Source organism: Aedes albopictus, chromosome 1, assembly GCF_035046485.1.
Source record: "Aedes albopictus strain Foshan chromosome 1, AalbF5, whole genome shotgun sequence".
Lineage (NCBI taxonomy): Eukaryota > Metazoa > Arthropoda > Insecta > Diptera > Culicidae > Aedes > Aedes albopictus.
This window is the reverse complement of record NC_085136.1, coordinates 68,133,337-68,147,204: the sequence shown is the minus strand read 5'-3', so window position 1 is coordinate 68,147,204 and position 13,868 is coordinate 68,133,337. Positions and strand designations below refer to the sequence as shown.

The following is a 13,868-nucleotide window of genomic DNA, read 5'->3' as shown; positions in this document are numbered from 1 at the left end:
AAGAAGCTGATTCGTCATGTACCAGTTGCAGTGAGTGCGGAAATGCGAAAGTGGCGCAAACAGATTCGAGAAGTGTTGCGTTTGCCGTTGGTGGAGGAAAGCATAGATCCTGGGTGATCGACAGTGGCGCATGTGCGCATATGTGCAGCGACAGGTCGTTTTTTACGTCCTTAAAGAAATCTTCTGGTGATCATATCGTTTTGGCGGATGGGAAGAATATTCAATGCCAAGGCGAAGGAAGTGGTGTTGTGTTCGGTATTGACGGTTTTGGTGAGGCAATGAAAATCGAGATGAACAAAGTGAAGTATGTGCCAGGACTTTCAGTAAATCTGATTTCCGTCGATCAGTTGGCGAAGAAGAACTACAAAGTGTTGTTTACTGGCGAAAGATGTCATATAGTGGACGTTGATGGAGCAGTAGTTGCCACCGGACACCAACGTGGCGGGTTGTACTACCTTAACATGATACAGCCGCCAGCAGCCTTTGGTGATCGGTATATGTCAAAAAGCCAGCTAGACTCCCGAGTTAGGATTGCAGAAGATTGCGTGCAGAAAGAATACTCAGTCGCGGCCGTATGGATGAGTAGCGATTCGCCGTCTAGGAATGTGTCGTTCCAGGAGGATGTCGTGTGGTACGATGCAATCGATGAATCGGTGATCAATCGGTACCCGTTTGGAGGACGAAATGATCCATTCTACAGTGAGAAGATTCTCCCGACGAACCAAGTACGAGCGGGCATCGGAAGCAGGTTGCTGAATCTCGTGAAGTTCCCGGGACTACGCAAGTTGCTCGGGCATGACGAGAGTCCACCAGGTGAAGAGTCTTCGCATTGAGGGGGAGTGTTGGAGGGTGCAATGCTCACCTCTAGCAATAAATGCAGCCATTGTATCTTTTGCGCAACCCTATCACTAACGTCTGCGTGCGCACCCCAACAGACTTGCGTTGTGCGCCGATGGGCGTTGTGCTGATGAGCATTCGTTCGTCGTCCGCAACCGCGTGTACACTGTACTTTTGATCCTCGATCACGTTTATTAAACCAAGTTAATCAAGTAACTTCGTGTGTGTTTTTCTCCTGCAAACAATCTGAAATTCCTTTTGGGTAATCCACTGCCGCCATCCGGAATCTGCCAACAATCCTCGGACGGCTGACCAGGATCGAGGTGTTCATCCGAGACATCGACTCTAGGCCCGGAATCACGGCAGAGCTGATACAGGCACGACTAGATGTCCTCGACCAGTGCTGGGTAGATTACGACACTGTACAAACCGCCATCGAGGCTGAGGATGGAATCAACATCGAAGAAGAGGAAGAAAAGCGAGCTACCTTTGAGGAAAGGTGCATGAATGCAAGAGCTGTGTCCACACTACTGGTAATTCCGGGAGTTTTACTCGGGAGAAATAAAAAGCACGTTTGCTCTTCTCGGTAACAAAACAACAACAACTTTTATTTAGTATTGGGTGACACATGTCTTTTTAGAAATGGGCGCTTCTGCGCAATTAATCGATTTAATTCTTAACATCCTCCCCCCGGTTGGCACGTAGTGTCCAACAATCCTTACAAGGAGTTATCATCAATCGGTAGAACCGCAATCTTTCCAATTGCCCTCTTCACTTCACCATTCGCTGTCCTGACGGTGACTACTCGAACGATGTTGTCCGAGCCGGGATGAATCTGCACAATCCGTCCAAGGCGCCATTGCTGTGGAGCCATGTTCTCCTCTCGCAGGACCACCAACATTCCAGGTTTGATAACTAACTTCTCCTTGTACCATTTACCCCTTGGCTGAAGTTCGTTGAGGTACTCCGACGACCATCTCGACCAGAACACCTGTTTTTGTCGTCGAAGATACTGCCAGCGCTACAACGACGATACCTTAACTTCCTCATAGTTCGGTTCAGGAGGAGAGGTGAGTTCACGACCCACCAAAAAGTGAGCAGGGGTCAATGCTGTCAAGTCATTTGGATCGTTCGTTAACGGAGTCATCGGCCGCGAATTGAGTATCGCCTCTATTTGTACGACCACCGTTGTTAGCTCCTCGTAGGTCAACGAAGTTTCACACAGTACCTTCTTCAGCAACGATTTGGCCGCCTTCACCCCAGCTTCCCAAATCCCGCCAAAGTTGGGCGAGCGGGGCGGAATGAAGGACCATTGTATCTCTTTCGCCTCACAGAACTGGTTAATCTTCACGGATGCCTGTTGCGTCTTGAAAAGCTGGTACAGTTCTGTTAACTCGGATTGCGCTCCACAAAAATTTGTGGCATTGTCCGAGTAAAGCTGCTCAGGGGTGCCTCTTCTGCCGACGAAGCGCTGTAGGGTTGCCAGAAATGCCTCGGTTGTAAGGTCAGACGCGATCTCCAAATGTATGGCCTTTGTGCTCATACAAATGAAAAGCGCAATATAGGCCTTCACGCGTACCTGACCACGACCTCGCTTGATGTAGATGGGTCCTGCATAATCAATGCCGGTTCTAGCAAATGCTGGGGCAGGTACAACGCGGTATTCCGGCAGATTTCCCATCAGCTGCTCTATTTCCGGAGGTTTCATCCGGAAGCAACGCACACACTTCTTAACAACTTGCCGCACAACGATTTTACCCCTTATCGGCCAGTAACGGTTTCGAACGATGGCTAGTAGACCTTGTTGGCCCACGTGCAGATGTTCCTTATGCAACGACTCAATCAGAATCCTTGTCACGTGATGTCCAGATGGCAACAGCAGCTGATGCTTTCGTTGAAACGGAATCCTTGCATGCTTCGGACGGCCACCGACTCGTAGCAGCCCGTCGGTGTCGAGGAACGGAGACAGCTGCAGCAACTTACTTTGACTTGTCCTTCCACTCTGCAACATCTGAATCTCTTCGGCAAATCCTTCTCGCTGCACCTTCCAGATGACCTTCAACGTTGCACGACGTAGTTCCGATACCGTAAGTACCCCGGTTGACCGGTCAGCCTTCACCTTCCGACAGTTGTTCACGAACCGGTACACGTACACACCAAATTTCGATTTTTCCATCCAGCAAAATAAATTGCTGGAAGGGTATCAGCAAACTATAGGTTGCCGTAAACGCAGCAATGATAACTGAAGAGCCAGCAAAATAAGACACTGCTGAAACACCAGCAAAAGTGCTGTCAAACACTTAACATATTTATGATCACTTTTTGCGCGCCTTTGTCCGAAACACTTCGCAAGCAGAAGGACCTGAGAATTCCCCCAAAAAAGTTAAAAATTTCATCGTATTTACCATTAAGATTCAATGCGCCACTTCTTCGATGAGCCTTCTTTCTGTTTGTGGTAAAGAAACACGGAAATCTAGTTATAAAGAACATTTTTTTCAAGATTTTTTATCAATGTTTGTTTCAATTCAAAAGAAAAAAGGAAAAAAAATCCGGCTGGACTCCACCTCGGACAAAATTGCTGAACGATCAGCAAAACAAGCTGTCAAAACGCATTGCTGAAAACTCAGCAAGAATTATTTTGCTGGTTGGATTACTGGTTTTACAGCTTGTCAAAAACCAGCAAAATATTGCTGGTTTCCAGCGAAATAAAAATAGTGTGCATAATACACTATTACATGGATCGAGTCGTCAGCATCAACATCACCAGGATCAGCAGAAACAACATCCATTTAGCCGAGTGTCATCCTCATCAGAGTCATCTAATCTTGATAAACCTTTCATGAATGCCGAGTAAAGCAAGGGATATCAAGCGAACATCGAACGATATTTTGGCTACAGCAATGGTATGCATCTACGATTCCGCAGGAAATAGATTGCCGTGTCGCGTGCTGTTAGACTCGGGATCACAACCGAACTTTATCACGCAAAGTTTCGCCAGAAAACTACGGTTGGAGGGATCTAACACGGCTGTCACGGTCCATGGAGTAAGTGGAGCAGAAACTCAAGTCGGCAGACGAGTAATGGCTACCATTGAGTCTTGCGTGAATGGAAGGCAGTTTGAAATCCCGTTGCTTGTGATGAAAAGAATCACAAACGTGTTACCATCTGAACCCTTTCAGTGCGATGACGTTGTCCATGGATACCAGGATTTGGCGGACCCAACATTTAACAAACCAGGGGATATTGACATTCTGTTGGGATCAAAGCTCTTTTTCAAGCTTCTTTTACCAGAAAAGATCGAAATAGGCGATCTTATTCTGTGGAACTCGGAACTAGGTAGGATAGTTTCGGGAAGCTATAAACAGTGTTTGCAGGCTCATGTGCAGTCAAACTCGGCCACTTCAATCACGGATGCTGATGTGCCTCAACCCTTGGGTAGGTACCGGAAGCGACAATTGGCTAATAAGTTGAAAATTGTTGAAGCAAAGCCTTCAAGGCCGGCGGTATGTTCCAAGCAACAGATTCTGACCAAGTACAAAGTCAAGTGGAGATTCTAGCGATCGCTAGCCTCGAGGCGCTAGAGGAACAACCGCCGGTAAAAGGAAGCCGTAGCGGTGACTTCTTCAAAGAAAAATCTTGAATCGTCCAACGTAGATTCTTCGGATTCCGACGCGGAATTCAATGGTGAACTAGTCGACAAGGAGGTCAGTGTGTCAGTCAGTTCAACAACTATGCGTTGTCGGCGTTGATGCAAGCAAGGATGCAAGTGGCTGTGCCCAGCTGTGCCCCTGAACCAACTACTAATAAACTAATATAAATTGGTAACCAAATTTACCTGTTTGTTTTTTTTTCTATTAAGGGGCTGTCCATAAACCACGTTGTCATTTTTTTGGGACTTCTCAACCCCCCCCCCCGCGTGGTCATTAGTCCATACAATTTTTTTTTCGTCCATACAAAATGGTCATTGGCCGAACCCCCCCCCCCTCATGACCACGTGGTTTATGGACAGCCCCTAAGAGAACGATAGCTCCGTTTCTAAGTGAAAAATTCCAAATATTCATGTTATGAACCAGAATAACCCGGTTATGCTGGCTTAGGCTTTTTGGAATTTTTCAACTTAGAAACGGAACAGTCATCCTTTTTGATTCAATTTATTTATTAGTTCTTTTTAAATGGTTTAAATACAATAGAACAATATGGCATACGTTTAAAATACCCTGAAGAATAGTAAATCAACAGTAACACATACATCGTTCGTTTTTCTTCCAAGTTTATTGTTAAACTGTTCATGAACTGATTGATTTACTGTGGAAAGGAAGAAAAAATGGATAGTATACTGACCTTCTGACATACTGTTTTCGAAAAATTTTGTTCGAGAAAATCGCCGTTTTTTTATGGTAACATAACTTAACCGCCTATTCCCCATATTGTAATTTGCCCGAGAACCATCTGTGAAACTGTTGAAAACGTTTATGGTACAGTTGGTTTATTGTTATTCTGGATGTTATATGATACTGTTGAGGTACCGTAGGAAATAGTTGCTAACAGTATGGTGAACAGTGTAAGTATTGTTCATGTTTATGCGGGCTGTCAACTTTACTAACAGTGCAGTTAACATTACAAAAATAATAATAATTTAACAAATGAGCATTGTATTTTTATCCAACTGTGTTGTAAAATGCGTGTCCAGGAAAAATTAACAATGTTTTGTTGTTGAGACGACTATGCTTTTAGTTGAATTTACTACAATGCATAGTAATTTCAAGCATATTTCAGTTACCTTAACAGATTTTGTTGTCGGTTGAGAACAAGGGGTTGGAAACTCTGACACCCTGGAATGTGCTGAAGTGTGTTGATCGGGTGTTTTTGGGTGTTTCTCGGTGCATGAACAGTTCAATGACGTTTTTGACAAGTCACGTGAAAGACGTATTTTTTTTTCAAACTACTGGCAACACTTTCGAGATTTTCTTCATTAGTGTTGTTTGTTTTGAGTGGAATTCGATATCAATCGGAACGATCCAGACCTACATCCAGACTACGTCGGAACGGTAAATCACTATTCAGACTCGGAACGCGTTACGATACGCAGCAGCACTTGCACAAGAAGTTCGAAACTGCAAGAAAGGTGTTCGCGCTCGTCTGCTAGTGGTGGTTACGGATTGAAAAGTATAACAGAACTCAACGTCGGCTATCGCCATAATCGTGGACGGCTGGATCGAGAAATACATCCTAAGAGGATTCGAAACCCAATCGGCATTGATTGAATTATTACGGAGCTGCAACAGTGAGCAAACGGTGCATCCGGACGATGTCCAAGTTCGAGTAGTTTGATGAGACCAACCATGAGAAGCAGCTGATCATGCCTGGAAACAGCTGAAATTTTGTGACTTCACACAGACGTTGGTCTAAGAGATCCGGCCTCGGTTCCGGCGCACTCAATCGCTTAGAACGAACCGTCACACGGCAATCATGGCCACTATGAAAATGATCACGGCGCTGGTGAACGTGACACGTGACCTCGCACGTGACACTGCATGTATCGCTCAACTTCGATCAAGCCGTCCAGCTTCACGACGGGCTACGACTGAAGCGCTAACGATGAAGCGCACCGAGCTGAAGGGAAACATGGATCAATTAAGGACATGCTGATGTATTTACATGTTGAAGTTGAAATTGCATAAAAGAAATTGTAATTATAAAAAGATTGAATTATTGCTTTTTTCACTGAAAATTTTCGTTGCTTCGCTGAAGAACTTGACGTTTGCTTCCAGCGAAAGCTTACGCGATAAAGCAAATCGCTAAATTTCACACTAACACAGCAAAAAATCCGTCAACATTAACTTAATACACATGCATTTTCTGAGAAAAGCTCTATTTGCATGACAACAATCCACTCCAAGGGGAATGACATATCCTTTTCTAAGCGGAATATCCGCATTTATCCGTTTCTAACCGTCGCTAACCGTTGCTAAGCGAGCTGCTAAGTGAGCAGAAGTTAGACGCGGTTAGCGACGGTTAGAAACGGATAAATGCGGATATTCCGGTTAGAAAAGGATATGTCATTCCCCTTGATCCACTCCCATAAGTAACGGGCGGCCGCCGTCCAATATCAGGATTGCCAACTGTTCGGCGACTGCTGTCATGTTTCTTTGTCGCCGAATCTGGCGCTGGGTCTTCGGTGCGGAAACCCAAAGGTGGGAATAAAATTTTGGGGTTTGCGCGCAATATTAATAAAATAAAGGACTTAGTAGTGGGTTTTCGGGGTGCAGTTCTCGAAGAAGCATGAGTTTCGTTCAGATCAAGATATAATGTAATCAACCAGACGTCTTGGGAGGGATCATTCGGAGAGGAAGAAGTTTTTAGTGGGGAATTTATGCCAGAAGCCAAGGGGAATGACATATCCTTTTCTAACCGGAATATCCGCATTTATCCGTTTCTAACCGTCGCTAATCGCGTCTAACTTCTGCTCACTTAGCAGCTCGCTTAGCAACGGTTAGCGACGGTTAGAAACGGATAAATGCGGATATTCCGCTTAGAAAAGGATATGTCATCCCCCTTGCCAGAAGCATAAAAAGTTTGCCGATTTTAATGGAGCGTAGCTTTCTTGAATCCACATAATCCACATAATAGAAAATTTGTATGTTTGGTTTTCGTACTTTACTATCAATACAATTTATTGTTAGCATATTTGAGTTCCATTTTTTTTCTGATCTTCATTGTGAATAATGCTCGTATTGAATCACAAAATCTAATGTTAAACTAAAACTCGAACTGAAAGCAATAACCCGTTCAAAACCTTGTTCAAAACACAGAAAAGTGCCCTTTCTCAAAACGACTAACTATTCACATTCCTCGCTGTTGCGTTCGATAGTAAATTGGTGCGTATCCGGGCTCGATTGTCCATCGTTGTCAGCACCCCTTCCATAACCACTTGCGTACCAGTTACTGGTGGTTGAGCCTGGCAGGCCCTCACGGAATTCCGCTGTTGCACCCGAGGTTGCACCAATATTTCCGTTCCAACCTGATTGTTACGCTCGTCAAGACCTTTTCCAGGGTTCATCACTTGCTGCTCTTTGAAAATTTTTTATGATAACCAACCTCGGTGATAACCAGATAACGATGTCATCTATATATATAAAAATGAGTTTGAAGTTCCTTTGAGGCAACAAAACTCAAGAACGGATGAACCGATCAGCATGACTCTTGCACGGTTCGGTTCATATTCGTGGTGGCTGTGTTTATATGTACAAAAAGCTATGAAAATCAACCAGAAAAGTATGAAAATTGATATAGTACTGATTTTCCCAAGGGGAATGACATATCCTTTTCTAACCGGAATATCCGCATTTATCCGTTTCTAACCGTCGCTAACCGCGTCTAACTTCTGCTCACTTAGCAGCTCGCTTAGCAACGGTTAGCGACGGTTAGAAACGGATAAATGCGGATATTCCGCTTAGAAAAGGATATGTCATTCCCCTTGGATTTTCCATGAGCTGGGAAAGAAATCATCAAGATCGAAATGAAACCAATCTAGAGTGCGGTGATATTTTGAGCTCAACAGTTGTCAAACCACCACAACCGCGCAAGACAAAGTTTGCCGGGCCAGCTAGTAAAGTATGAAAATATGGAAAACGACTTATTCAAAATTCACGTTTTAAAAATCTTTATTTATTCACAAGGGGCAAGGGAGTAGGAAGGGAGTGTCAGTCTAGTTAGGGTGTGAACCATTTCGCTTGTTTGTTTAACTTTTAGTTAAAATTTGACACTTGGATAGTTATTTGCCATCAAAAAGTTAAAAAGTAACCACGACGGTGGCCCATTTGGAATTTGACAGAGGAGTAGTTATTTGGAACAAAATACATTACGCAGCCAAATCATTGCGAACAAAAAATAACTATCGAATTGTCAAGACTAACCCTGCTCGCGAGTAGGGTTATTTTCAAAATAACTCTCGAAGTGTCAAATTTTAACTAAAAGTTAATCGACCAAGTGAAACGGTTCACAGCCTTAGAGTCTGGCGGACTGTCACTTTCGATTGGCTCCGGTCGAAAGTGACAGTCCGCCAGACTCTAATTATAGGGACTCTAGAAGGGAGTAGTTTTTACTATTTCAGGCCGAACATTTCAGTAGGTCCTATCTGCATTTGAGAGGCTGTCTTTATACACTTTCTCTTTCAATTATTGCAATGTAATGGTACACTTTTCAACTACTTTTGCAGTACAAATTAAAAGACGATTGATTTGACCATCGTTCTATGCAAGCAAATAATCATAATTCAAATGAACAGCTGAGATATTAACAAAAGAGAGCCTCTCTTCTGCAGATAGGACCTTTAGACATGTTTGGCCTGATTTATAATCCAAAATAAATATAAGAATATCGGCTCTGCAAAGCTGAAACCGGTGGGTGAGCCATGAAATGAACGAAACGGATAAAAAAATTACCTTGGCCATTGTCTCGTGTCACCTTAACGTAAGTTCATTGAATTTAGCCCTTTTCAAAAATCGACCGCATTTCAACCGCCCTTTTGCACGCAGCCACATTTCGCCGTGAAAAATTTCATGGTTTTCATTTCCGGTATTTTTGCTTTCCATGTGTGGCAACACTGAGCGCTGCTGCTCTGCTCTGCTGATGCTCTCGCTCTCACTCATTCACTCTGTTCCTTGCAGAGAACATCGTCAAATCCAGCGGCGAGAAAAGTTTTGCGGAAAAGGTAAGAAAAATCAGTGAAAGTGAAGGAAAATTCTTAATTTTGATTCGATTGAATGCTACGAAATCGGAATCACGATTGTGATTCAACAAAAAGTTCGCAATGCGTTTGAAATTTCAATTGATTTTTTTTCAACGATTTTTTTTCTACTTGTGCAGCCGAAACATGGCGGACCGACAACCGAGGAAAACTCGAGCTCGGGGGTATACGGCAACGATCAGCTCGTCAGCCGATGCCCGGGGAGGCCGAGGACAGGCTCCTGTCCGGGGCGGCGGCGTTGGTGTTTCTGGGGTAAGTATCGCGAGGATTTTCGGATCGGGCGATAATTTCAATGACTGCAACGAGTACTTTTTTTTTCAGCCTCGACCGTCGTTCCAGCATCCGGGAGCGGAAGGTCGCGCCGTAACATATCATGAAGGTTCAGCCGGTCGTGGAGCAGTTAGTGCTTCGAGCAGCCGTGGAACCGGAAATGGCAATGGGAACAACGGTGGCGGGGGTGATGGCAACGGGAATGGTGCGGGAGCGGCGGCAAGCCGCGGAGCAATGCGTGGTCGCCGTGCCGTTGCAGATACCCTCCGGACCCGTGCACTGGATGCCCCGTCGAAACATGGAACCATCGGACAACCGCTCCAGCTACAAGCGAACTACTTCAAGATATTGAAGCACATCGAGTGGACACTGTATCAGTATCGGGTGGATTTTGCTCCGGCCTGCGACAGTATCCGGTTGATGCAGGGCCTGATCAGTCAGCACAAGAAGACCTTCGGCGGATATCTGTTTGACGGAACTCAGCTGTTCATGGTGAACAAACTGCGGAGCGAGCAGTTGTCCTTGGAGTGTCGCCACGAGCGGACGGGAGAAGTGTACCAGATCAAGATCGCCCACACGGGAACCGTGGACATGACGAATGAAACCGGCATTCAGGTGCTGAATTTGATCCTCCGTCGTGCCATGGGAGGGCTGAATCTCCAGTTGGTTGGACGGAACTTGTTCGATGCGGCGGCCAAGATCACCATCCGTGACTATCATATTGAACTGTGGCCGGGATACGTCACCAGCATCCGCCAGCACGAGCAGGACATCCTCGTTTGCTGTGAGATCGCCCACAAAACCATGCGGATGCAAACCTGTTACGACGTTCTGCGGGATTGTCGGAACAATGACCGCAATTACAAGGATGCCTTCACTAAGACCGTCCTGGGTGTGGTCGTACTGACCGGTTACAACAACAAAACCTACACCATTCACGACGTCTCGTACGACACGACTCCGGCCAGCACGTTCGAGACCAGAAACGGAAAAATCTCGTTCGTTGAGTACTACAAGCAGAAGTACAACATCCAGATCCGGGATCCGAACCAGCCGATGTTGCTGTCCCGAGCCAAGAAGCGCGATCTGCGGGCCGGTGGTAACGAGCTGATGGCCCTGGTTCCGGAACTGTGCCAGATGACGGGCCTTACCGATCAGATGCGGAATGATTTCCGGTAAGTAGCGGATGGGTTCCTATAACGTTTCTCCGAAAAATGTTTCTCTAACTGCGTTCCTTTGGTTGATTAAGATTTCCCAGAAATAATGTATTTAACCATCCGATGACATTAAATTTAAAATTTCCAGCATGATGCGCGCCATGTCCGAGTACACCCGGCTCAACCCGGACCGACGCATCGAACGACTGGAAACGTTCAACCGTCGTCTTCAGACCACCGCGGCGAGCATGGAAGTGTTCCAGGTATGGCAAATGGAGCTGGACAAGCGTCTGGTCGAACTCCCCGGTCGATTGCTGCCCCAAGAAATGATCCAATTTACACCGACGGAGAAGTGAGTAAACTACTGATTCTAGTTGTTGGCATGTTTCGCTTACTTTCTTGATTTCAGAGGTGTCCCTGCAGGCGAGAATGCCGATTGGACCCAGCACTTTCGCAACAATCCGATGTTTTCGACCATTAAGTTGAACCGCTGGTTCATGATCGTACCGAACAGGGCGCAGCGAGAAGCTAACGATTTCCTTGGTTGCTTAATTCAGGCCGCCCGTGGAATGCGGTTCGAAATCCAGCAGTGCGAGATGGTCACCATCCCGGACGACCATCCTGGCACCTACGTCAGGACGTTGGACAATGTGGTGAACAAAGATCCTCAGCTGATCATGTGCGTGGTGTCGAACCAGAAGGCCGATCGGTACACGGCCATCAAGAAGAAGTGCTGTGTGGATCGCGCCGTTCCGACGCAGGTCATTTGCCAGAAAACCATCACTCCGAAGGGCGGCAACGTTCGAACACTCATGTCCGTGGCGACCAAAGTCGTCATCCAGATGAACTGCAAGCTGGGTGGAGTGCCATGGAAGGTCAAGATTCCCCTCAGCGGATTGATGACGGTCGGTTTTGACGTGTGCCACGACACGAACGACAAATCCAAATCCTACGGAGCCATGGTAGCCACGTTTGACCACGAAAATACAGAGGCTCCGAAGTTCTTCTCAGCCGTAAGTCAACACAGACATGGCGAGGAAATTTGCAATTACCTCCCGCTGAACACGATCAAGGCGCTCAACGAGTACCGCAAGGAGTACGGTGTGCTTCCGAAGCGTATCCTCTTCTACCGGGACGGCGTCGGCGAGGGTCAGCTGCACTACGTTTACGAACACGAGGTCAAATCGATTATTGGGAAACTGAACGAGGTCTACAAAAGCGCCGGAGTCGAGCAGGATGCCTTGTTCACCTTCATCATAGTGAACAAACGCATCAACACGAGATTCTTCGATCATAAGCAAAATCCACGGCCGGGAACCGTGGTCGACGATGTGGTGACCAATCCGGAACGGTAAGTTACGAACTCCGCTGCAGACAATTCAGCCAACTAAACCTCACATTTTCTTCCAGTACCGATTTCTACATCGTTTCGCAGTCGGTCAGACAGGGAACGGTGTCCCCCACTGCCTTCAACGTCCTGTACGACACGTCCGGCCTCAAGATAGACCATCTGCAGATGTTGTCCTACAAGCAGTGCCATCTGTACTACAACTGGTCCGGAACTGTGCGGGTACCGGCCGTGTGCCAGTACGCCCACAAGCTGGCTTTCCTGGTCGGGCAGTTCATCCATCAGGCACCGAGCAATCTGCTCGAGAAGAAGCTCTACTTCCTGTAGTTGAAGTAATGCCAATTATCTGACTGTAGCACATTGCATGTTGACCAGGCAATTGGCATGTCTCCGTAAGCATTATTTAACCCTTGATCGGTTTGTTTTATTTATTCCTTTTTTCAAGTATTTACAATATTGAATTGGCTAAGCAAAACATTAGGTATAATGTTTATACTATTTTTATTTATTCTAAACGAGTTTGTAGAATATTTTAAAGTTGGATACGAAAATACATCCTTTTTGGAATACTCATTACCTTTTCTACTAGTAATTTCCGATGTATCAGAAAACAACAGTTCCAACAAGCGGCACCTGGATAACCGAATACCGGGACGCACACTTGCCACTGGCCTCTCATTGCCGTCGAGCCCCTCCAGCCAGCGACCAGCAGTCGTCCCGGTCATGCATTTGAGAAGGAAGATGAGATCTTCCGACCTCCAATCTCAGGCAAGTACGCCACACATCCGAAAACAGACGTAACACTTACGAATCGACCACCGTTTTAACGATCATTTTCAATTTTCATAGTTGTGGCTTTCACAACCAGAGACGCGCGCATCATTTTTCCATGCGTTTGACGTTTCACACTAGCCTTCTGTTGGCGATATTGCACAACAGTGATTCGTGCAACTTTTCCATAAGGTGATGGTAGTGTGAACTGGCCGATGGATTTCCAGGAAAATCAATCAAGGTGTTACGTCTGATTGTCTGTGTCCGAGATATTTCTTTTCTGCAACGTCCACTGATTCTAGAGCCGATCTTCTTCAAGTAAACATGGTCTCATTTGGCGAGAATGTTGAGCTTGAGCTTGATTGACCGCCCGTGGATGCTACTCCAGTATCGCCAGACCAGCTGCATTCACACAAGGAACCAATGAGATATCTGCCGGGGACTAGCAGGCATCTTCAGTGTGTGAGTGTTCGTGATCTTCTATTTTAGGCGACAATGGCGCCTGCCACGTCAGGTTGCAGGTTAATGTGGGGAAGGGTAAGGAAGTGATGATAGCAATCGTTTGTATCCACATCTGACCGAATATACCTCTGCGCCAGCACAAATTCATGCGGATGTCGGAGTGTTGGTGGGACTTGGTTGGCAGAAGGTTCACAAATTGGTGTGTGGATACCAGGGTAAGGTGATAGAATTGTGTGTTTTTATTATTTTGAAGATGTGCGGCACAGCTCGCTTG

General features: G+C 45.9%; 2 protein-coding genes across 2 annotated transcripts; one reads left to right on the top strand and one right to left on the bottom strand.

Annotated features, from left to right (window-relative positions):
* Window positions 1–1,858: 1,858 nt before the first annotated feature.
* LOC134288537 (uncharacterized) lies at window positions 1,859–3,013 on the bottom strand. Its single transcript, XM_062853670.1, has one exon. It carries the CDS (start codon window positions 3,011–3,013, stop codon window positions 1,859–1,861), a length of 1,155 nt encoding a protein of 384 aa, XP_062709654.1.
* A 6,424-nt stretch (window positions 3,014–9,437) lies between these two features.
* On the top strand, window positions 9,438–12,930 carry LOC109401827 (protein aubergine). Its single transcript, XM_019674440.3, has 6 exons — window positions 9,438–9,550; window positions 9,706–9,838; window positions 9,908–11,031; window positions 11,162–11,365; window positions 11,423–12,364; window positions 12,424–12,930. Exons 2-6 carry the CDS (start codon window positions 9,713–9,715, stop codon window positions 12,686–12,688), a joined length of 2,661 nt encoding a protein of 886 aa, XP_019529985.3. The 5' UTR covers window positions 9,438–9,550; window positions 9,706–9,712; the 3' UTR covers window positions 12,689–12,930.
* The last annotated feature ends 938 nt before the right edge of the window (window positions 12,931–13,868 follow it).